A 24,110-nucleotide genomic window follows, 5' to 3' on the forward strand; every position below is an offset into this window, starting at 1 on the left:
ATATAATTAGTGCCAATCAACATGCTTTTTGCAGAAAACAGGTCACATACAAACCCAACATCTGTCTTTGATGAGATTACAAGTTTAGCTGACAAAGGAAACTTTGTAGATACAATACAGTTAACATTTCATGGTTGATTTAGTACCATATAACTATTTCAAATTAAAAAAAAAAAAGTGCTACATGGTATCAATAAAGTAAATTATAATTGGATTAAGATGGACTTTCACCAGAATTGTTATGAAGCGCATTGATTAAGCCTTAGAAATAATTATAAAATTAGTGCTGGTTAAAACTGGAAGATCACATGAAGGTCAGAGTTACAGCAAATGCTGAAATTGCTGGGGCACTTGCGCTGCAGAATTGAGATCACTGTAACGCAGTTAAATCCCAAATTCTATTTCTAGGAAAGTCAAATCCAAAATTTTACTTCTCGGAACAAATAATGAAGGCCACATCTACAGAAACAGCGTATAAACAGCAACTTGTCCTGAGAGGTAATTTGACCTTTATTTACATCATTGATTAAGTTCATTCTGAGTTATTATTGAGTTCTGGTATCCATGTTTTAAAAGACAAAAGAAAGCTGATTTTAGAAGAAACTTCAAGGAAGTTCAAAACTAAATTAAACAATCTTTTCGGTGAAAGTCACTGATATGAGAATATTGGTGTGTAAAGCTATGATTTTGCTATGATACGGACTATACACATTGCCTGATGAAAAATAATTATAATTCTGATTATAATTATAATAGAATAATACCATCTATTCTTCTGAATAGATTGTGGAACCACGGCTTCCACTGTCAGTCTCCAGCTCTTACAAATATATACCTTCACCTAGTTTAAGCTTCTGGCTATAGGTCTTCATTATAGAATCACAGAATGGTTTGGGTTGGAAGGGACCTTAAAGAACATCTAGTTCCAACCCCTGCCCTGGGCAGGGACACCTCCCACCAGACCAGGTTGCTCCAAGCCCCCTCCAACCTGGCCTTGAACCCCTCCAGGGATGGGGCAGCCACAGCTTCTCTGGGCAACCTGGGCCACGGGCTCACCCCCCTCACACCAAAGAATTTCTTCCCAATATCCCATCTCAGTCTCCCCTCTTCCAGTGTAAAACCCTTCCCCCTCGTCCCACGGCTCCCCTCCCTGCTCCAGAGTCCCTCCCCAGCTTTCCTGGAGCCCCTTGAGGGACTGGCAGGGGCTGGAAGGTCTCCGCGGAGCCTTCTCTTCTCCAGGCTGAACCCCCCCAGCTCTCTCAGCCTGTCCTCCCAGCAGAGGGGCTCCAGCCCTCCCAGCATCTCCGGGGCCTCCTCTGGCCCCGCTCCAACAGCTCCGTGTCTCTCCTGTGCCGAGGCCCCAGCGCTGGAGGCAGCACTGCAGGGGGGTCTCCCCCGAGCGCAGCAGAGGGGCAGAATCCCCCCCTCGCCCTGCTGCCCACGCTGCTGGGGATGCAGCCCAGGCTGCGGGGGGGTTCTGGGCTGCCAGCACACGGTGCCGGCTCCTGTGGAGCTTCTCACCCACCAACATCCCCAAGTCCTTCTCCTCAGGGCTGCTCTCCAGCCATTCTCCGCCCAGCCTGGATTTGTGCTTGGGGATTGCCCCGACCCAGGTGCAGGACCTTGCACTTGGCCTGGTTGAACTTCATGAATGCCTTCATTATGCCTTTCCCTACTCGCTTCAAAATGCCTTTATGTGTGAATAAGTTTTTCTTCTGTGAACACCTTAAATACAGTTCCTTTAAAAATTGAAAAAGACATGGTTTAACTGAGTACCTAAAAATAACCAAAGCAAAGGGAAAGGAACAGCCAGAATGGAAATAGATGACCCTCAGTAAGCCATAGGAAGCTGGTTGCCTGGGGAAAGGTCAGAACCAAGAACCACAGAGCAAAACGTCCTGGGGGCCAGGAGCACTGCGTCACTGGAGATGATTTCTCACTCTTTGAAGACACTTTCTCTAGTGGCCCAGGAGACCACACACCTACATGGTCCTGTAGCAGAAGGTATCTTTAGGATGCTTTAGGCAGCAGGAAGACAGAATATACTTTTTCCATCTTGTTATGCTGGGTATTTAGATTTACTTTTAAATCCTGTGACTAAATGCCATATAGTAAAGGTCAACTAGAAAAAAATAGAGGTTTGTCTGTAAGGATAAAAATAAGATAAGATTTTTCCAAAATGTAGGCCTGAGGAAGAAAGTGGAAAATTTGAAGACTGGGGAAAATGTGGAACTAGGAAGAAAGGGATGTGGCGCACGGTCAAATGATAGAAGATCCCAGAAAGCAAAAGAGCCAACAATGTGGAGAGGAAAGAAATGACAAATAAAGGCTGAAACAAACTTGCAGTGGGAAAATGAAGTGAGAAAGGCAGAAGAACTGATTTTTCTACATCAGCTCAATGGGGAGCTGTAACGTGGGCTTTGCTCGATCTTGCCTGTCAGCACTGGATGGTGTGAACACAGACATCATCTACTGGTACCTCACCAGTTCGGCTCATAAGCCCTGCAGTATAAGATGACAAAACTACTAGCTACAGCAGCACTGAATAAAATCAGTCTAAGTCATAAAAGCAGAGATTCCTGAACTCAAATTTTGTAAAATGGGACTGAACTCAGGCAAATCCCATCCCTCCAAGTCCTCGTACACACTCAGATACCTAGGGATAGCAGCGTCTGCCCAGCGTGTTTCCTCCTTTTGTGTTTCACAGCAGCTCTTAAAAAATATCTCTATATATTCCTATACGCCTGTGTACAAATATATACAGGCTTAAGCCCATCGATACACCAATGAGAAAATACTTACTTTATTATCTGTTGTAACTCCACGCTTTCTTGGGAATGTATTAACACAAAGAGAAATGTCCTGACTTTTCCTAGCTGGGTCGGTTTCAATGTCGGGAACGCTACAAAGCTCTAGCACCAGGCTGATAATACAGTTGACGGTATTGCCCATCAACCAAAAAGCCCATTCTGCTCTCCTCCTACAATCTAGCTCTTATTGAAATCAGTAAACATCCTGGATCTAAAAGAAAAAGGGATTAGTCTACAAGCCATCTGCGGGAGTCAATAAAGGAGAAGTTCTTGATGCAAAAAGATCACAAGATCAAAACAGACATGACAATGTTGCTCGCTAAAGCATGCTCTGATTTTTCTTTCCAGGAAGTATTGACTTGTTTTCCCAAAAGCTGAGAGCTATATTTGACTGAGTGGCATACTTCAAACAGAAAATAATACACAGAATTCTCCGACAATTCATTGGGGGAAAAAAGGCTGAAATTAAAGAAACTCCTGGGCCAGATTTCTATCTCAATCGCATTACTGGAAATCCATAGTAATTCCATTGAATCTGATGGTGTTATTCTGGATTTGCAGCTGTGCAGCTCATCTGCATTTAGTCCTGCGAAAAAAAACCTTGGGAGGTATTTAAGCAAACGTTAGCATCAGTTAGAAAGCAACCTCATCGGGGTATGACAATTGTCGCTACATGCCGTACTACATCTGGTTATCAAATTGTTTGAACCCCAGCGCTTCAGCGGACGCTCCTATGTCCATATTTAGATACCCAAGCAGCACATTTTGTAAATGTTGAGTATCTGTTGTTTCCATGTGTGAGCTTTGTGGAGCTCAGAACTTTTTGAAGTGCCATTATGTTCTTCCATCTGACTTGAAAAGCCCTGTTTCAGATAAATTTTTGGCTTTCTGTTTTAGAGTTGGATAACCAGTGGAAAAATGTTCTATGAGTTCTTACTTGAATTCTTAATTAAATTCATTCTGGCTCAGGCACACTTTTGTCACTGAGAAAACTTGAGGTTTGAATAGTGTTCGTTGGATCCCACAGCTTTGCACTAAGGACAAGCAAACTGTTTGGACAGCAGAAGTAATGCTCCCAGATGTCTCCGGGCTCATGAAAAATGCAAGTGTCTTTTTGTTTTTTAAAAAAAATGGCTTTTTGTTTCACTTTTTAATTTGTATAGAAACTATAAACCAGGCCAATCCCTCTTCCCCTCTCCAGATCAATGCAGAGAGTCCCACTACAAGCCTTATAGAATGGTTTGGGTTGGAAGAGACCTTAAAGATCATCTTGTTCCACCTTGTTATCTTTCACCTGGACATGGACGGACTCAAAGGCCAGAGCAGAATTGAGACACAACATTCTCAACACATCTCAAGACTCAACGCATCTTGAGATGCTTTCTCCATTTCCGTTTCCTGGATTTTTTTGCTTAAGTCAGTTTTACGGGCTACATTTAACCCAAAGACAACAAGATCTGACACAAAACAGCAACAGCTAACCATAATCATCCTTCTTTTGCCTTGACCTTCTTCTAGACTATTTTATCATGTTCTCCCCATAACTAATCTCCTAGTTAAACTAAGCTCCTTGAGAGCTTCCTTAAGAGAAGGAACTATATCCTGTTCCCTGCAAATGACTGTGTACTCTTAAACCATCATTATTAACATCATTATCAAATTTATGCTCCTGACATTTAATATGCTTGTGAAACTTTTAGAGTGTTAGAACAGATGCATAATCAAGATTAGGAAATTCAAAAGCCTGAACCAGAAGCCCTTCAGAATGATCCTGGATGCCACTGAACCATGTGGGAACACATTTACAGGCTGATGTGAAGGTACTTAGCTTCACATGTTGGCATCACTACAGACTCCACTCTGTTGCCCTACCACCAGTATGACCTAGGACCCACAGGAGATCTGTGCCCAGCTGCAGTGGCTGCTGGAGGCCAGGTGAGATAGGATAGGACATCTCAAATGGCACTAGACTCTTGCAGGCAAGTCATCCTAGCCCTTTAAATCTGCATCCTCTGGATCAGCGTGGAGATCTGCCCTGAAGATTGAGAATTCATCTGCCAAAGTATATGAAAAGTTGATGTCTATACAAATTTAGGATGTTTTTACATTACTGACAAGCTGAACAGAGTGAGCAACAGAAAGCAGGAAATGTTTCATTTGCAAACCATTCCTGGAGTCAAGTCTATTTCATATTTACATTAGGGCAATTTCTAGTATTAGTTTAAATGTCCAATATAAGCCTTAGCTTGAAGCATTGGCTTCACATTCACAGTACAATAAAGCAAATGGCTTCTTTGCTGAACTCCATGACCTCCCAGATGAAAAAATCATTGTAAAATAGAAAGCATGGTTTCGTAATGTTGTTCAGAGTTCTAACTTCAAATGCCTGATTAGCTATATTTGCAACAGTCAGAGGGCTAAGTGAAACGCCCGGCCTTGGGTCAAATGAACAGCATATATGCAGAATCGAAAGCTAAAAACCATCTTGCCTTGTGCAGCATCGATAAAAGCAAGCAGCATGTGCTGTTGCTGCATCCAGGGAACAGAAATAGCATGCCATGGGTACCAGGCTGCACCCAGCAGAGGATGGTGGCACTTATCCTCTGCCCCAGTCAGTTCTAAGGTGTCCTCTGTCCTCCCGTGCTTTCCAGGGATGCTCGTTTCTGTTTTCACATGGGTACATACATCCTGTACATTCCAGCGTTTTAGTATAAAGTCTTCTTGGTGGTGATGTTACAACTTTTTTCTTCCCACAGCATGAGATGCAATTCTAAAGCACAGCAACGTAGGAAAATTTATTACGAAAGAAAAGTCAGATGAACAATAAGTATAATATCGTGCGAACTCTGAAGTTCTATGTTATGGCTGCAAAGACAACCGTAGCGTGGTGGCCATGTCTATTATAACAGAGTTCTCTATCAAAAAGGTGGAAAAAACAGACACAGCAGAGAACCATAAAACTTTCTAAACGCATCTTATAGATGCATTTCAACATAAATTCAACAAAGAAAGCACAAGTGGGTTGTTAATCAGTGTTGACAATAGGACAGGTCATCTCACAGACATATTTATTCTAAGAAACTCAGATACCAAAGTACCCTAAGTTCATGCCATTACAGTTTTTATCTTGCTGCCACTGTCATCAAGAAATGCAGCCAAGAGTCTGTGTTAGTTTTGAGCTACCCTTCTGCTGCAAGGTGACCAAATTTTCTCGGAGTGAAAAAGAAGTCAAATTTTCTACAGTTTAAGGTAATATGAAATGAGTTAGCAACCATTCGCACAAAATCTCCTCATCCGTGGCTGAATGCAGCCTTCTCAGAGAGGGATGAACATAAAAGGGTATCTCTGTAGCACAGATGAGTGATTACAAAATAAATAATGGCTTAGCTTATCAGATTGGGTTTGCTTATTTTCATAAGAGCTACCACCATCAATCAGGAATCAAGTAGCTACTATTCACATCAGAGTGAAGCAAAGATAATTTGATACGTAAAGCTCTGCAATAGACATAATTTGAAGAGGAGTAAGCAGGTGTTATTTTTTTATCAACGCCATTGTATTGCTTTATTAACAACAACCTACTTTTTAAAAGAGCTATTTAACTTTTCGCAGCCAAAAAAACACGTGAAAAACTGTCTCCCCGCCAAAGCACATTCTAAACTCACACAGTACGTTACATAAAACCGCAGCTGAATGTTGTAAATTCATTCCACGCGGCGTTTCTTCATGCAATTAAAAACTCAGGACTGTCAATCCTGTAAGTCTGTAAACAGCCTTTCCTCCAGCCTCGACAAACACAACCCCGACCACTTCATTTCCTTGCAGACTGCTGCTCCAAAGCCCATTGCACTGGCCAGGAAACTCCAGCTTTTAAATCCCTTTTCTACAATACCAGATATAAAGATTTTGGTTTTGCAGCTGAGGGGTTTGCTGGTTTGTTCCCACATCATCCCCCAGCAAGCTTATGAGAGCTTCCCAGCATCCGTTAGGATGCAGAAGGGATGCAGAGATACTGCATCTTCTGCTGGCCACTCCTAATTCACTCTTTCCCTTATCCTGCAGAACGCATCCGTCCATCACGACCTGGTTTATACCTGGTGAGGTACACGCGTGAATTAGGGATCTGAACTTCCATTACAGTCACAAGAGATCAGTGTGTGCCTAAAATCAGCTGCCTAAATATAGGCATTCCGCAGTATTTGAGGTGCCCAGGGAATTTCAGATAATCCTGGCAGATACGATACGATCCCTAAGGGATCTTTGTGTGTTGCAGAGTGGCTGGTGGAGGTCGTCTGAGGTATGCCAGAGCCTCCCCAACAGCAGTAGGTGTGAGCAACTGAATCAGGCCCCAGGGATGTGTCTCATAGGTGAGCACACACTCCGTTTTGGGTCAATGTGAACTCCCGGGTCAGCAGACAGTTGGGTCCTTCCAGTAGAGTGTAACACTGCTCATGGAACCGCTTCTGCTTCACAAGGAAATAAGGGAGCTTCAGCCACTAGCCAGCAGTTGGTTTTCAGCTCTTGGCTATGACATGGTATCTGACTATCCCACCACAGAGGAGATCCATGCAAACTACCAAAGCCAATCTCAGTGTTAATTCACAGATATTTCAAAATTCAGTGTGTTCCTAGAACCTCCTGTGAGCAAGTTCAGGATGAGGAGTGCTATCATGTAACTGTAGCCACACTGAAAGTTGGCCACTGCAAATGAACGATAGCACTGTAAATCTACAACTGTGTAAATTAACATTCATCCCCATTCTTCCCACGATCATCCATGATCTATCATGTAACAAGCCGTTTGGGGCTTTAAAAGTTAAAAAAAATAACAAAACTAACCAAAAATCCCACCCCAAGCTCCCCCAAGAAAACGCATCACTGGAAAAGCCATCAGAACAACAAAAAAAAAACAAACAGAAGAACAAACAGAGAAAAATCAATGGTGCTTCAGGTTCAGATGCTCCAATACCCACATCTGTGAAACCAAACAGTATATTTGAACTTATCAGTTCAAGAATTCCCTTCTCAGATGCATGCAAGTACATATGCAATAAAGCACATGGGTAAAACTTTGTACAAATATATTAGAGTTACACCAATAGAGAATTTAGTCCAGCGCAGCAATCCTTTGGTTGCCTGATTCAAAAAGAAAATTTAGACGCTTGGTCAAATTCATGTTCTTCAGGCCAAGTCTCTTGTTAAATTAACAGAAAATGCTGTTTGACAAAATGCAAAGAAGAACGACTATCTGACCGATTCAAAGATAGTTCAGTCATTTACCTGAGCATCTTCCTCAGACCTTCACAGAAACGTATTTGCTACGACACAGGGTGATCCAGTCTCTCCTCTGAGAGAGACCGTACCCTTCAAGTTCTCCAGAAAGTTACCCACCGGCGGTTTTATATGTCCCGACATTTCCACAAAGAAACAGATTAACAGATTGGGCAATGGATTAGTTTCAATTGCCTGGATTTTTTATATTTATACTAAATTTTAATTTTTAAATTTAATCTCTTTGCCTCCACTTACAATACTTTTTGAACTTCTGAAACATATTTGCAGGCCTCAAAGCACACAATTAGCATTGCTTCTTTCTTTTTTTTTTAATTTGTAATTCTGGCTTTGGTGCAGTTATTGTTTTCTTTGATTTGTTTTCTCAATCTGTTGACCAGCTGGTTTAGATTTCAGAGAGGATTTCTGTCAGCATCACAGTTTACTCCTGCAGAGAAACTTTCCAAGATTATAGCCTTACAGTCCAGATCACACACACACACAAAGTATTACATTACTTCTAGCAAAGCTCCATCCATTTCTAAGCAAAAAGAAAAGTTACTCCTGTGTTCCATCTACATTTCCTATACGTTCAGTAAAAAACCACTCCATTCCAGTTCTCTGGACATTAGTAAAGGCCACATTTGTAATGTCTTCATAAAATCTCCGCATTTCTATACTCCTGTCTCTTTGAGCCCTTAATACCGTCTCCAGATTACAACTGTAAGACCAAATCACAGCAACTCTCCCCAACAACTTTTGGCTATAACAAATCAGGACCTTGTTACCCGCTCACATCATCCATCAACTCAAGAGTCAATTAATTCATACTTATTCACCGAGAGGCCCTCTACTTGCCTCTTGGAAGGATCTTCCCCTGCCAAATATTTGCTTTTGTAACACAGTAATAGACCTGCACTTTGCTCTCTGCGCGCAGTGTTCATTGTCAGTGCTGTCCTACACGAGGGTGCAGAGACGCTGGCATTTGGGGGATGCTGCTTTAATATAAGCCAAACACAGGAGGGAGGGACTCAGTATACTCGTGGAGCCTGAAAACCCAGTGTTAGTGTTTGACAAAACAAATGCAGGCCTCTGGTTCAGAAAAAAAAATAAATACAAACTTCTTCCCACCCAGATTTCACTATTTGGGTTATTGCCTACATAATTCATTTGAAAACCAAATCCAGCCTAGCAACTGTCTTGAAAATTGAGTAACCTCAGGTTCAACTGTATTAAAAAACTTCAGCTTCAGGCAAAACTGATGGAACAGCTCATTCACAGTACTTTCACCAAGCCCTGGCCCTCATTTTATGTGTTTCTGATTACACTTCCATTGTGTTACAATTTACTGGCAGCACTATTGTGTTATAATATATATTACCGCTAGCCGACTCTGACTGTATGCATTCAGCTTCATCAACAGCTAAAGACGCGTGGCTCAATGCATATTCATTGCTCTATCGCCATTTCTCAGCTGTTAAAACAGCTGCATGAATCAGCAACAAGTTTCACAACTTAAAATAGATGTAACCCTGCAGGATACTTGGGCTCAACGCGCGTTGTGATTCTCACTCGTAGGCTGGGAGGAGCTGGGGACGTAGTGCCCCTAACGACAGTATTTCTCCACTCGAACAGAGCTCTGCCCTAAAGGTGTCGGCTACATTAGTGTTTCAGTTTGGAGCAGAAGTGTGCCTTTGTAATAAATCTCCTGATCGTGGTCACTTATCGTGCCTTGGTTCACATCCCAGAGTGGTCTAGGATGATGAACCCAATCCCTTTTGATGGAGCTAAACAAGAGATGCACCACTGACTCCCATCTGCTGGTGGCATGTGGTCCTGAGGACCGAGCTACAGCTACGGAAGAGCAAACTCTCTTGAAATGCACATTTCTGGGTCCTCGGTACAAACTGGTTTGTCCTGTAGACCTGCTCCTCTCAGCCCATGCTGCTTCCTAGATGTGGACAGAGCTGAACACAGCTCTCTGAGTGCCGGAGAGGAGCTGGTGATTCAGGCCAGCCCGGCATGGGGGCAGGAATTCACGATACAACCCTTGGGATTGGGTGGTTTCTATCGTCAGCCAACACACACGTTTCCTTTAAGTCAATAATTGTATCTGGCTTTATGAAAAAACCCCAACGTCTATCCAACACGTAATTTTCTGTTTGGAGGACATTCTTAACTCTCTTGCAGGTCCTCAGCTCAAAAAGACGCCTTAGAGCACATGCTCAATTATTCAGTCAACAAGCAAATAAACCACCGTTGCTTTTATTCATTTGCTGCGCCAAAAACCTGTAGAGTCACTCATACAGGTTGCAGTTCTTGTACTTTGAATATTTGTTAGTCCTCCCCCCGTTTTCGGTACGCACCGCTGCTTACCATGCGAAAATCAAGCATTACGCCATCCCCACACGTATTTATCTGTCATTATCAGGTGCATGGATATGCTTGTGTCACTGCTAGAAGAGCTTGGTATTTCTTTTAAATTGCTGCAATAATAAGGAAAGTGGTTGTATTACATTGACGTTAAAATAATGTAATGCAAAACATGTAATACGAAAAGGGATTCCTGAACATACTGTTTGCTCAGTGTGTTTCCCATACAACCATTCTACGGCTCCTGCAATACCACGCTAGATAATATTGTAGATATTGTTGTTAACACTACACAGAAACCACATATCCTCTAGGAATTTCGGTACATATTTGCTGTGTTTCCTTAGTTGGCAACACAGTCCCTTCCTTCCCCCTACTTCAGTGCAAAAACAAACTCGACATGTGATCACTTACAGAGTTGTGCCTAATTATATAAATGCACTAATTATACACACTTTTCAAATGGTGATAGACTTCAAAGTAGGTAAATTTTAAATTGTGCCATTAAGAAAATCTATTTGATGATGGAAATTTCTGTAATATCATATTGCAATCTCCTACATCGTAATCTTGCTTTCAAGTCAGTATTAATTTAATGACAAATAACAGCAGAAAATAATAGGACTGGGAAAGCAAACTGAAAGCTGTAAGATTTACAATGTGATATTGGTCAGCAGACGCTAACAAAAAGGATCAAAAACAATTTGGAAAAGCAATGAAACGAAGGTAAACGATGAGTAGAAAGAAGTTCTGCACGATAAGTATGAATACCGAACCTTCAGAAACTACGCTGTTACCAAAGATAAACACCGGCAAGACTTGACTTATCCCCATGTGTTCAGCTACTCATGAGAAAATACATATGTCACTGAACACTTCATTTACCTGCACAGTTATCACACAGCCAGGAACGACTCGCAAATTACTTACTTGCAGTTCAGAGCATCTCTTTGCATGCAACATAACGCCGATTGCCTGTACAAACCAGCCCACCAATGTCATACACTCATTTATGAAAACCAAACCACCACGCAAGACTTCAGCACGCGCACCTCCTTTTCGGACCTTGGTACATGCCTCTTCATACACATGCTCTTCAAAACACAGTTCTTTACCTTTAAATTTATATATTCACCAAAAACCCTGGTTCTTCAACACAACACTTTAGTGAAGCCACAGCATAAGTGAATGCATGAAAGCTGATATTCTTTTAGCGCTACTTAATAGCTCCTCTTTCTATGGCCCTGATGTTGTGGGTGAGTAGTTTATTTCATATAAGTTATAAGAATTTATATACGTCTGCTGTAGAAACTGGATCTTGTGTTGACAGATCAGACAGCAATAGCAACGCTATAGGACACTAATCCCCCTGCCTTTAGTTAAATAATAGCTCATGCGGCAGGGAAGAGACAGAATCCATCTCCACTGAAAAACAGGACTGTGTATGGAAAGGGAAATGGTCAATCTTCTCTCACAAAAATCCTACTGTCAAAACCAATAGTCTTACTAAGTAATGGGCTGTCAGATTTAATCAAAGACGTTTATGGAATGGCTTGATAGAAGCATCTTATAAGCAGCAGGTGGGAGACCCTGAGTTACCCAGCTCAAACGTTGATCAGGACTTTCCCCCAGCTTGATCGGTTCTTCCCCCAGTTGAAGAACTCTCGGGTCTGAGACTTTGGCTTCGTCCATCAGAGTATGGAGTCCAGACACGTTTGAATAGCCTTAAGATCACAGACTTTTGCTCTGGTGCACCCGCATAAAAAAATCTCTAGAAGAGATTAAAACTAGCTCCGCATGGGTAACTATTTTCCTTTTTGCATAGTTATAAAATGACATAAAATGACATACAAAAAAACCCAATTCACAAAAGTTGGAATTTAAAGCAAATAGGATGCAAGTTCAGTATTGGAATGAGGAGCTCCAGCAGCAACGCGGAGACAAAGCACAGCACAAGAAGTGATTTTGTGCTAATAGGTGACATCTTTGACCTCCGCTCATACGTGAAGTAATTCCACACCCTGCCCGATGTTACCTTTTGATATTCTTCCTTAGATCTCAAGGCAGCTTCCATCTGTTCCTGAGAAAATGTATAGATGGCCGAGCGATACTGTGTGCCAACATCATTGCCTTGTCGCATTCCTGGGGAGAGAGAAGACACAGCACACCATGAGGACCATCCTCCCGCCCCGACTGGGCTGCAGGCACAAACTCAACAGACAGAAACTGAGGACATTCCATACATTCTGGATTATTATTCCATACACCTGGTCTCAGTAGGTATTTTTAGGAAGTCCAAGTTTTTCTTTGGTTAAATAGTCCCGAAGAGATTCAACTCTGCTATCTCCTTTTAAATGCCATGCAAATGAAATGTGAGCATTTTACATTTTGGTAAATCACACAGTAGTCAAATACAGATGTAAAACCTTAAAGAATCAAGCTGCAGTTACTGTAATCAAGGTACGCTTAAAATATTTATTTTTGAACCATGCAAATGGCTACAAAAAAAAAAAGAGGTTGATTTTACCAAGTGCTTAAAAACTTTCTTGTGCTGGAGAAGTACAACTTAACAGGAGAAAGGTTCAAAAATACCCTTGGAGATAACGGGCTATTCTCCTCTGCTCACAAAGCAATGATCCAAAAGCACGTATTGCTGAATTAACTCTGAAGTTATCAATTCCTACCGTCACCACGACTAGCTATGGAGAGAAGGAATGACACTCATGGAGCTCTTGATTCTGAGCTCCAAAGAGGACTCCAATAGATAAATACGCTCAGGAGAAGGTTTGGAGAAAGTCTGGCTGCAATAGTACTGTTATAGAGTGAGTAATGCTCAGGAACAGCAACCCTTTAATATTTATTTTTTTTTACTGTTATAGAGTGAGTAATGCTTAGGAACAGCAACCCTTTAATATTTATTTTTTTTTAGTTTGGAAGGAAAAGAAAACAAAGGTATATATGCAATCTCCACTGAATTCTATTTGCAACCTACAAGTAGATATTATGAAGAGCAAAAGTATATAATATTGTTTATATCTAACATTAGGAAAACAAAACCCTAGCTATACATACTCAGTAACTACTTGAAATTATATCATAAATAGGTAATTTTGGTACTAGGATGAGCCCCTTTACTGCTGTTATATATATATATATATACACACACACACACACGTAATCCCTTCAAAAGCCTAGTTGTATGAAGTTGCTTCTGTACGAATTTCCAAAATATGAGATGGATCCTACCTAGGAAACTATAAAATAATGGTCCAAAGCAGAGGGAAGTTTACTGTCCCCTTAGGTGACTAGCCCAGACATGGTTTGGCATTACGCAGTCCTAGGCAGCCACGCCAGCCAAAGGCCTCGCTGTGTCTCCTCGCTACCCTTTCCCATTCCCTCAGGCAGCAATTCCGCACGCCAGCTTCACTGCGGATCATTCCATGAAGTCAAACAACAGCCTTAGAGAGGAGCTTTATCATTAAGAATGATCTGGAGGTGCAGTTTTGCAACTTCAGTTGCAGTTTTGCAGTTTCTTTCATAACCTTGTTCCCAATTTTGGATTCTAGAACAGAACTTTTTGCCTTGCTGTAATAAAATGCATGAATTTTGAGTTTGGTGTTTTGTGTGAACTTGGGTGAGTGACAAAGCTGGAGTAACTGCAACCCAAGACAAATTGGAAATCATCAGGATTTGTCTTTCGACTGCCACCAGGCTACAGAAGCCCCTTTGAAGATTACCACCAATGCTCGGGACTCTGGAGATGAAACGAATCAAAACTGTAGGTCCCGATACCCCCCTAGCAAAGGGCAGAGGGTAGAGAAAAAGCCTGTGATACGGGGGGAAAAGACGCCATCAACATACTACTTCTCATTAAAACGGAACGACTTTTATCCCTCTTGTACTTTCCAAGGAAATAGAAAAACGGCTTAAAGGGTAGTACAACAAACAAATGAAATCTGGCTGAAATATTTATGAACTCAAAAATGCAGAAATGGTTTCAAAGATGCATTTGGACAAAAAGTCAACTCGGTGACCAACAGTACACATGAGTGAATGTGATTCCAAATAATGTCATGGAGTTTCCTGATGATTTGGGTTACTTTTTAACTGCTAAAGCATTATAATATTACCCATAAGAACAACAATTATGTTCTTCATCAATACTTAATAGTGTGGTCTGCAAGACAGAGAATATTTTGCTCATTTATTTGCAAGTTATTTTAGGGTGGCAGGGAGCTCTTGTAAAGCCAATGCTACGGAATAGTTCGGCATAAAATGAATCCAGGCCAGAAAGCATTAGTTTTGCCAAGATATGTTAATGCTGATTGATGTTTGAGCTTAAGCATTAGCATTCTACAAATCTATTTATTGCTTAACAAACTACTTAACAACCGACTAGGGAGTAGATTACAAAAATCTCTATAAATGGAGGATCACTATAGAGTATGCCAGTTTCTAGCATGTATTTCAAGAGTATGAGTTTAGCATGAGCTCTGAGTGAGAAGGTAAACAAGATTATTTAATATACGCATGTGCCACCATTACACAGTAATAGGGACATGGTCAGCTTAATTAATTTATTGAAGAGAAGGTTAAGAGGAGAACTGACTCTGATTTATAAATACATATCTAGAGAAAAAACCTAAGAAATAAGGCTCTTTAGTCTTGCCAAAGTTGCTTAACTAGGCAGAGCAATTGAAAGCCAAAGTATACAAAATCCAGATGGGAAATAAGGCGACATTCAAATAGTGAAATGCATTTCTCCCTGGAACAATGCACCCAAAGCCACATCCCTTTCCCAAGGGCTTCTCATCAAGGATAGACATTTTCCCCAAAGATATACCAAAGCCCAAAGAGCTGTGCAAGGTCGGTGATGAACTTACAGACTTATAGCTGAGGAGGCGGTCAGACTGTGCGATAATAACGGCCCCTCCAAGCACTGCATGGTTGGCTTGCACTGATAAACCATCCCCTAGCTATGAAGACTGAACAGATATTGTAAATACTACGCTGAAGTGGAGCTTTAATGTGATCAATCATCTAAGATAAAATGGCACTTATTTTTACTTGTAACTTAAATCAATTTGTAGCTAATTAGTTGTCTGACTAAGCCACAAAGACTACAAGATACTAAAATAAAATACATTCCGTGTGTATAGACATAACCAATTGCTCCTGTTGCTGTTGTTATTTGTAATGTACTTCGCATGCGCAAACTTACTTCTCAAGGGTCCGTCACTGATTTTTTAAAACCCTCTGGCAAGTCGCACTTGCTGAGATTCACTAACTCAATGAGTAGCAAACAAGGCAAGAAATCTAATTTAATAAACAACTGTGGTATGATGATCGAGCTTAACAATCTTGTCTTTGTCTGAAAGGAAGTCTACTAAATAAAAAATGATCTCTGCTTGGCCATCTAAAAGTTCCACAATGTCACATGTGGTTAACTTTCCTTCATTTTCTGAAATGTCTTCCTAATTTTGTCTGTCATGACATTCCGTCTCTCTTTGTTACCGTAACACCACAGTTATACACGTTCGGCTTCAGATAAGAATGAGAAAATACAAATAAGTATTTTAATAATGATGCTATACATATTGGAAGATATTACATACTGCTAAATCAAAAGCCAGTCTTACAAGGGACTGTCAGCATTGCTGCCGTTGATTTTAGCTACACTGGATGCACATTAGACTCCGAAAAAGATTTCTGCTGAGACAACGAGCCAACCTCTGATCTTCGGTGCACCAGGATGCTTCCACTGAAGTCAAGAAATTCATTCCAAGTTTGTAATAATGCAACTAAAATCACAAATAATCTCCACAGGCTTCATGTCATTCACCTTGCCTACAAGGTCCCAGGTAATTCAACAGGACTTAAACACATTTGTTAAGCACCCTTCAAAATCAGTATCTGCCATAAATTGTCATAATACATTATAAAACCACTGAGATTTGAATGACCGCTATCTTTGTTACATTTTCACAGAAAAAAAAAAATGAATAAAGCTCTTGGCATTCTGGATTGGATGGATTAAAGCAATATTTATTACCACTAATGGATGCATTTCAGGATCAAATTTCCCGTAAAAATTCTCTAGAAAGAATTTTGTAAGAATAAGACATTTTTTTCACCCGTACCAAACTCCATTTTTAAGACTTGCATATGATTTTTGCTTCAATTCCAAATCAAACCAGTGAATCAGGTTTGTCTAAATCTTCACTACTGGAAGAAGAAATAATTCCTACGGAACACCAGCTGCACATCTTCAGAACAAGCTGGATCTTCTAGGCAGGGGAATGATGATTGCCTACAACTGTTCTTCTGCAAGATGTCTTACAGTCACTCTCTGTGCAAAAACCTGCCAATTTAGGGACAGAATTTAGGGTAGATCCAGGAGATAGGTTTTTTCCTCAAGGCTATAAGATATGGTGAAATCTGTAAGTAGGGCATGAAGCTTCTTTTCATTCTAAGCTGAGATGATAACCAGGTTGCTTCTTAAAGATGTTAACAAAATACATTAACACTGAGGAATGAGGTCTCTGACGGGAAGAAAGACCTTCACCAACTCTTTCAGAAACTTTGCAAGGAAAGAATGAAATAACACAGAAAAAGCCTTCTCTGCAGCTGCAATGACAAGTAGATACGCTTTGAGTGATCTCAGGCCCATTTCTCTTCAACAGATAGTTCAAGAAAAAGCTTCCAGAGGCCCAAAAGCAGAACGTCACCTTACATGTAGCATTAGACCTGGCCCACTTCGTCACAAAGCACGTCCAGAGGACTCGTTCCCCGTGTTGATCAGAATCTCAGTAAGTAGAGATAACCAGGCAAAACTACCCAATGTCCCTGCCGTGATGTGGAGGTGACCTAAAAAAAAAGCCCAGGCAATTTACCTGATTTGTCTCATGTAAGAAGGTTCAGAGCAGAGGCAAGTCCTTGACCTCCATGCCAAGTCCTCCAAGATTCTGACAGCAGAACCCCGCTGGGCCAGCTCAGGGTTTGCAAAATCACCCCATTTCATCTGGTTGTGCTTTACTGTTATCAATGGTGCAAGACAGAAACTGGCAAAAAATTTTTTTCTATCTATCTCCCTGAGCAGAAACACATCCAACAGGAACAGGAACAAATATACCCTGGAGTCAAAGGGCTGGCACTTGCTGTTGATACCCGAGACAAAGAAAATCGGCTGCCATGCTGAGAACAGCCTTAAAATCTCTCATCAAAGAGAAGTATAGATAGAGAGGGTGATTTTTGAACTGATAGAAAAGCATAGAATTTGCACAGCTCTGGCAAGATACAAAAATATGTGGTTTTAGCTAGGGCTGCATGGTGCCAAAGAGTATAAGCCCAAAGCACAGTGCCCATGTGAGCGCTGGCCAGTCCTTGTAAGCTCTGGTCTCTGGAGAACCAGTGAGGACGAGGGCATTTGGAGCTCCAAATGTGTTTAGATCTTGGGCATGGATCATATTTAGGAATGTCACTTTGGCCGACCAAAGCACCTCAGTGGTTCTCAGGCTGGACCACTCTAAAGAACATAAAATTTCCTCACTGTGCCAGCGGAGAGCAGAACATCAACTAATCAAAAAATGCCCTAAAGAGCTGAGCGCTTGCTCTGACTTATATGAAGCAGAAATTTGTGGCCACAGGACCGTAGATGGAAAGGACAGGGAACTGCGATGGTCTCTCAGATCCTGCAAAAGGAACGATTCCCAGGTTGAGACTGCCACGCAAAACAACACACTGCCAATGGAAAAAAATATTATTTGTCAAAATGTAGATAACAGTCAAAGAAATGGCTCTAAAAAGTCCTCTTACCAACATTTTGGTATCTTCTGATGCACCTGGGTAGGAATGACTTGGCATCAAAGTAGTAAATACTTGCTCTCCTTTGATTTGAATGATCAGAATATATGAAATCATCCCTGCTTCTGTTCAGCTGGTCAGTGCTTTGTCCTTCAGAGCTTCTCCACCTTGTCAAATCTACAGTGTCTTCTTGGCTGGGGCAAAGAGTTGCCCGTTTCAAGCAGTCACACTGCTGTTGTGCTACAGTTGGAGTTTCTGTTGAGATGCACCTTAGGTAGGTCATTGTCCTTCCTGCCTAACTCCAGCGTATCTTGAGGTCAATAAGAAATAGGAACATCCACATGCTTTAGAAATGGAGAATTAATTGCAAACAAGCAGTTTTGTTTCAAAAGGGTGATTTTTGAATATATTGCCTACAGAAGGCTAAAGCGAAATATATTTTATTTATTTCATTGGCTAAATCAGGGATTTCTTTTGAAGACTCAACCCTCTAATGACTTGGAAGTAATACTTATACAACACTCCTTATCTTCTCTCCATTTAAAAATAATAAAAAAATGTAATGGCATCATTCGTCAACCTCGCTATTCTCAGAGGATCCCAAGCATAATGGAGATAAATGACCAAGGTCTGTTAGACTCTTCTGTGCCACCCAGTGAAATTTTAAAGGGCAGTTCGTAGCTCTTATTTTTATCTTTTTTTTTTTCTGTGATTTATAGACTTCTCTGCAGCTGTCACTTATTTTCTTATACCCGCAGAAACCTGATATACTGATTGGTCATTTTCTTTCCCCCAATCAATCCTTGCTGAGTTAAGACTAATAAAACTCCTTCTTCCAGCTCATCGTATAATTATTTAGTAAAAATCAATTGCACCATGTCACCCCGGCTTGATGTCATCACTCACTGTAATGATTACATCTATACAGCTTAAAAGTTGCCAAGGGAAAGTAAAACTCTTTATAGCATATGATTAAAGGAGAAAAATGTTAATAGAAAAGAAGTTAGTTCCAGTGCTGTGGATTGAGAGTTCTTGATAATTTTCAAGGTGCTGGGGTGCAGGAAGGATAAATGAAATAAAAAAGAGTTTCTTCAGAAGGTTACAATACATTAATGAGTTTGTACATATTAAAGAAAACTTTTATACTGTCAATAGACCAAAAGGTTTACAAAGCTTTCAATATACATGGTTTTCAGTATCAGGGAGGAAACTACAGTTTTGGTCTTCCCCATTTGCTTTGGGATCAAGACAGCAAATCCTAGCTTTCCCTAGAGATTCTGACGTGTCCATATACTTAGAACATCCCGGCTATAGCAATGTTTTTAACAATTTACGTCAGCTGCAAAAATGTCTCGTCTTTAACCTTCATCAGATCAGCCGATTACAGGTTTGCTGGTGTAGCTTTGAACCTAAAACAGAATCACAGATTTGCTGAGGTTGGAAGGGACTGGTGGAGGTCTCCAGACCAACATCCCTGCTCAGAGTAGAATCACAGAATCATAGAATTGCTGAGGTTGGAAGGGACCTTTAAGATCATCGAGTCCAACCTTTAACCTACCCTGACAAAAGCCACTTCTAAACCATGTCCCTAAGTGCCCCATCTACCCTTTTTTTAAACACCTCCAGGGATGGTGAATCCACCACCTCCCTGGGCAGCCGATTCCAATGTTTAATAACCCTTTCAGTGAAAAATCGTTTCCTAATATCTAATCTAAACCTCCCCTGACGTAACTTGAACCCATTTCCTCTCGTCCTATCACTTGTCACCAGGGAGAAGAGGTCAGCCCCCATCTCTCTACAACCTCCTTTCAGGTAGTTGTAGAGGGTGATAAGGTCTCCCCTCAGCCTCCTCTTCTCCAGGCTAAACAACCCCAGCTCCCTCAGTCGTTCTTCATAAGGTTTGTCCTCCAGACCCCTCACCAGCTTTGTAGCCCTTCTCTGGACATGCTCCAACACCTCAATGTCCCTCTTGTAGCGAGAGGCCCAAAACTGAACGCAGTACTTGAGGTGGGGCCTCACCAGTGCCGAGTACAGGGGGATGATCACTTCCCTAGTCCGGCTCACCACACTATTCCTGATACAGGCTAGGATGCTGTTGGCCTTCTTGGCCACCTGGGCACACTGCTGGCTCATATTCAGCCGGCTGTCAACCAACACCCCCAGGTCCTTTTCTGCCGGGCTGCTTTCGAGCCACTCTGCCCCAATCCTGTAGCGTCCATGGGGTTGTTGTGACCCAAGTGCAGGACCCGGCACTTGGCCTTGTTGAACCTCATACCATTGGTCTCAGCCCATCGGTCCAGCCTGTCCAGATCCCTCTGCAGAGCCAACCTACCCTCAAGCAGATCAACACGCCCGCCCAGTTTAGTGTCATCTGCGAACTTACTGAGGGTGCATTCAACCCCTTCATCCAGATCATTGATAAAGATATTAAAGAGAACCGTCCCCAGCACCGAGCCCTGGGGGACACCACTTGTGACCGGACACCAGCTGGATTTAACTCCATTTACCACCAGTCTCTGGGCACGGCCATCCAGCCAGTTTTTTACCCAGCGAAGAGTACACCTGTCCAGGCCATGAGCAGCCAGTTTCTCCAGGAGAATGCTGTGGGAAACAGAGTCAAAAGCTTTGCAAAAATCCAAGTAGATAACATCCACAGCTTTTCCCTCATCCACTAAGTGGGTCACCTTATCATAGAAGGATATTAGGTTTGATAGGCATGACCTGCCCTTCACAAACCCATGCTGACTGGGCCTGATCACCCTGTTCTCCTGCATGTGCCGTGTAATGGCACTGAGGAGGATCTGTTCCATGACCTTCCCAGGCACCGAGGTCAGACTGACTGGCCTGTAGTTCCCTGGATCCTCCTTCCGGCCCTTCTTGTGGATGGGTGTCACATTTGCTAACCTCCAGTCAGCTGGGACCTCCCCGGTTGTCCAGGACTGCTCATAAATGATACCAAGTGGCCTGGCGAGCACCTCCGCCAGCTCTTTCAATACCCTTGGGTGGATCCCATCCGGCCCCAGAGATTTGTGCACCTCCAGGTGCTGAAGCAGGTCCCTCACCGTTTCCCTTTGGATTACAGGGGCTTCATTCTGCTCCCCATCCCTGTCTTCTACCTCAGGGGTCTGGGTACTCAGGGAACAACTGGTCCTACTGCTGGAGACTGAGGCAAAGACTTCATTAAGTACCTCAGCCTTTTCCTCATCCTTGGTCACTATGTTGCTGGCCCCATCTACTAGAGGACAGAGATAATCCTTAGTCCTCTTCTTATTGCTTCTTAGTAGTGTTGGCTAGAGCAGGTCGTGCAGGGCCTTGTCCAGTCCAGTTTTGAGTATCAACAAGGACAAATACTTACGTCCTTAAGATTCCCAGTGCTGGTGTAAATGAGCTTGTTGATGATGGTCAATACAACACTCACTGTGTAAAATAACAATAGCTCTTTAAGTAGAGAGTTTTTCAGACGACGATTCCTCTTTAATGCCATAACATACCCAGAAACACTGATGGAGACACAGGAGAACACACTCCACCGCTCTTTTAGCAATGGCATTTTCTGGGAATGGGATAAGTTGCTGCCATCAATTTGCTGCAACAAGAAATCTTGTGCCCACCACCAATAGCCAATGTGCTGCTACAACAAATCCAAAATAGGAGTGGAAAAGAGTAGCTCTATAAAGCTTTGATTTTGTGGAACCTTCCACAGCAGTTATGTCCCTCTCTCTGTGTGGCCAGGCTTGACTCTGACCTACGCCACGCAGCTACACAACACCTCTGCCTTCTCCCCAGCGCTGTAGCAGTGATACCTGTGCTGCCTTTCTGTGCAGGTGTGAGGAGGAAGGCCTTCTTCCTCCCTTCCACCAAAAAAGCAGAGAACTGAGATGCAGAAGGCGTTGCAAACGGGTTTGTGAGACGAGGCGAGGAACAGCCAAGAAAAGAGGTCCCATGGGACTGGTTTAAAAGGAAGTAGTCTCAGCACCACCCTGTAATGAAATAAATTTCCCTGCCAGGCCTTCTACAGCTTCCCCATCTCTTATGCAAATCCCCATCCCAACTCACTGGGTAGGAGGGCAGTTAGTACAGTGACAGAGATAAGTAGTCCATCACTGTCTGTAGACCCTAATGACATCCTGTTCAAAAGGTTTAACAGCATTGCAGTACCAAAACCCATCACAATATGACCACATTGGACAATACCTTTAATAATATGCTTTAACTTGGTCAGCCCTGGAGTGGTTGGGCAGTCGGACTACATGATCATTGTAGGTCCCTTCCAACTGAACTATTCTATTCTATTCTATTCTATTCTATTCTATTCTATTCTATTCTATTCTATTCTATTCTATTCTATTCTAGATCAGAAATTAGGAAGAAATTATTTACGCTGAGGGTGGTGAGGCACTGGAACAGGTTGCCCAGAGAAGTTGTGGCTGCCCCATGCCCATGAACACCCTGGAGGTGTTCAAGGCCAGATTGGATGAGGCTTTGAGCAACCTGGTCTAGTGGGAGGTGTCCCTACCCGTGGCAGGGGGTTTGGACTAGATGATCTTGGAAGGTCCCTCTCAACCCAAACCATTCTGTGATTCACATATCATCATCACACCATACTAAATTAGTATGGCCCACCCTAGCCCATCCTAGGGAAAAGTCATCCAAGAGCTAGAAGCTGACAAGAGAAACACTCTCAGGAGATTCTTGACCTCTTTCTTGTCCCATCTGGAATAAATATCCCCTGCCCCTCTGCATTCTCCAAACCCATTTCCTGGGCATTGGTATCTACAGTTTTGGCAGCCAGCTTTATATCCAACTTGAAATAAAGGGGCAACTTTCAGAATGCATAACTCTGCAGTGGTAGGGTTTAACTTCGATCCGGCAAAATACACAGCATTTTTTCTGCTTCCAACTTTTATATTGTGCTTGTCCATATACTGGGGGTTTTTTTCGCAGTAAAGAAGCAGCACAAATATCACACATATTTCATGTAGGTCAATAACTATTGCTTTGCCCTTAGTTGTTCATAGAGCTGTTCCCACATGGTATACCAGGGACTTTATGCAGGCCTCCAACACTATCAGATTTGGGCCATGAAGAGTTACCAGGTCTCCATTTTGTCCATTAGTGGAAATGACAGGCTGTGTCCTCAAGAAAGGGTGGTAATATACCAGCCTAGGCTCTATCTCTGCCCAATTCTCTTTGCTTTTTATCAGCGTTCAGTAGTTATAAAATGCATTGCATTGCTTCTCAAGATATTTCAAATATTTTGCAAAACTGGAAAGTCTGGATGAAAATTTGGTTTGAAAGAAGAGTTCCCTGTATGCTCCATTATTTGTTAATTCATTCAGATATAGCATTGCTTAAATGCATTTTTGAATGCTCTCTGACCTTTGAAGGAAATGCATGATCTACTTGAACCCACAAAAAACCCATAGGTTAGTTTTTGATGAGTGTCACAAAGGTTAAGTATTAAATGTCACTGGCAGACAGGAATGTTAATCCATTTCTAATTATTAATTGAAAATACATCTTTACCAGTAGTGCATAGAACAGGCAAATAGAATGGTGAATATATACAGAAGTCATCCTTAACGGCATTAAACTTATTACAGGGGACTTTTTTTTACTTAACTTTAATCAAAGGTTAAATGATCAGTTTTAGACAAGTTTCTAGACTTTTTCTGCCATAATCAGACATTAGGCCCTTTCAGAGGTCCCTTCTCCTAGAAATCTGTCTCAGGGCTGGATAAACTTAGGATGGGAGTGAAACTATTTAACAGTAATTACCAGTGCCGCTGAAACTAAGCTTCCAGGTTTAGGCAACTAAAAGATGGCCAAACATAGGTGCCTAATTTGGGGCAA

General features: G+C 42.0%; 1 protein-coding gene across 2 annotated transcripts in view; it reads right to left on the reverse strand.

Moving 5' to 3' along the window:
• The window catches only part of MSRA (methionine sulfoxide reductase A), a 314,031-nt gene that overhangs the window by 91,316 nt on the left and 198,605 nt on the right, over positions 1–24,110 (reverse strand). For both annotated transcript variants that reach the window (XM_063330697.1, XM_063330698.1), the window contains one exon: positions 12,490–12,596. In XM_063330697.1, the coding sequence (XP_063186767.1) occupies positions 12,490–12,596 (107 nt within the window). The remainder of the gene's footprint in view (positions 1–12,489; positions 12,597–24,110) is intronic.

This window comes from Chroicocephalus ridibundus, chromosome 3 (genome assembly GCF_963924245.1).
Source record: "Chroicocephalus ridibundus chromosome 3, bChrRid1.1, whole genome shotgun sequence".
Taxonomy (NCBI): domain Eukaryota; kingdom Metazoa; phylum Chordata; class Aves; order Charadriiformes; family Laridae; genus Chroicocephalus; species Chroicocephalus ridibundus.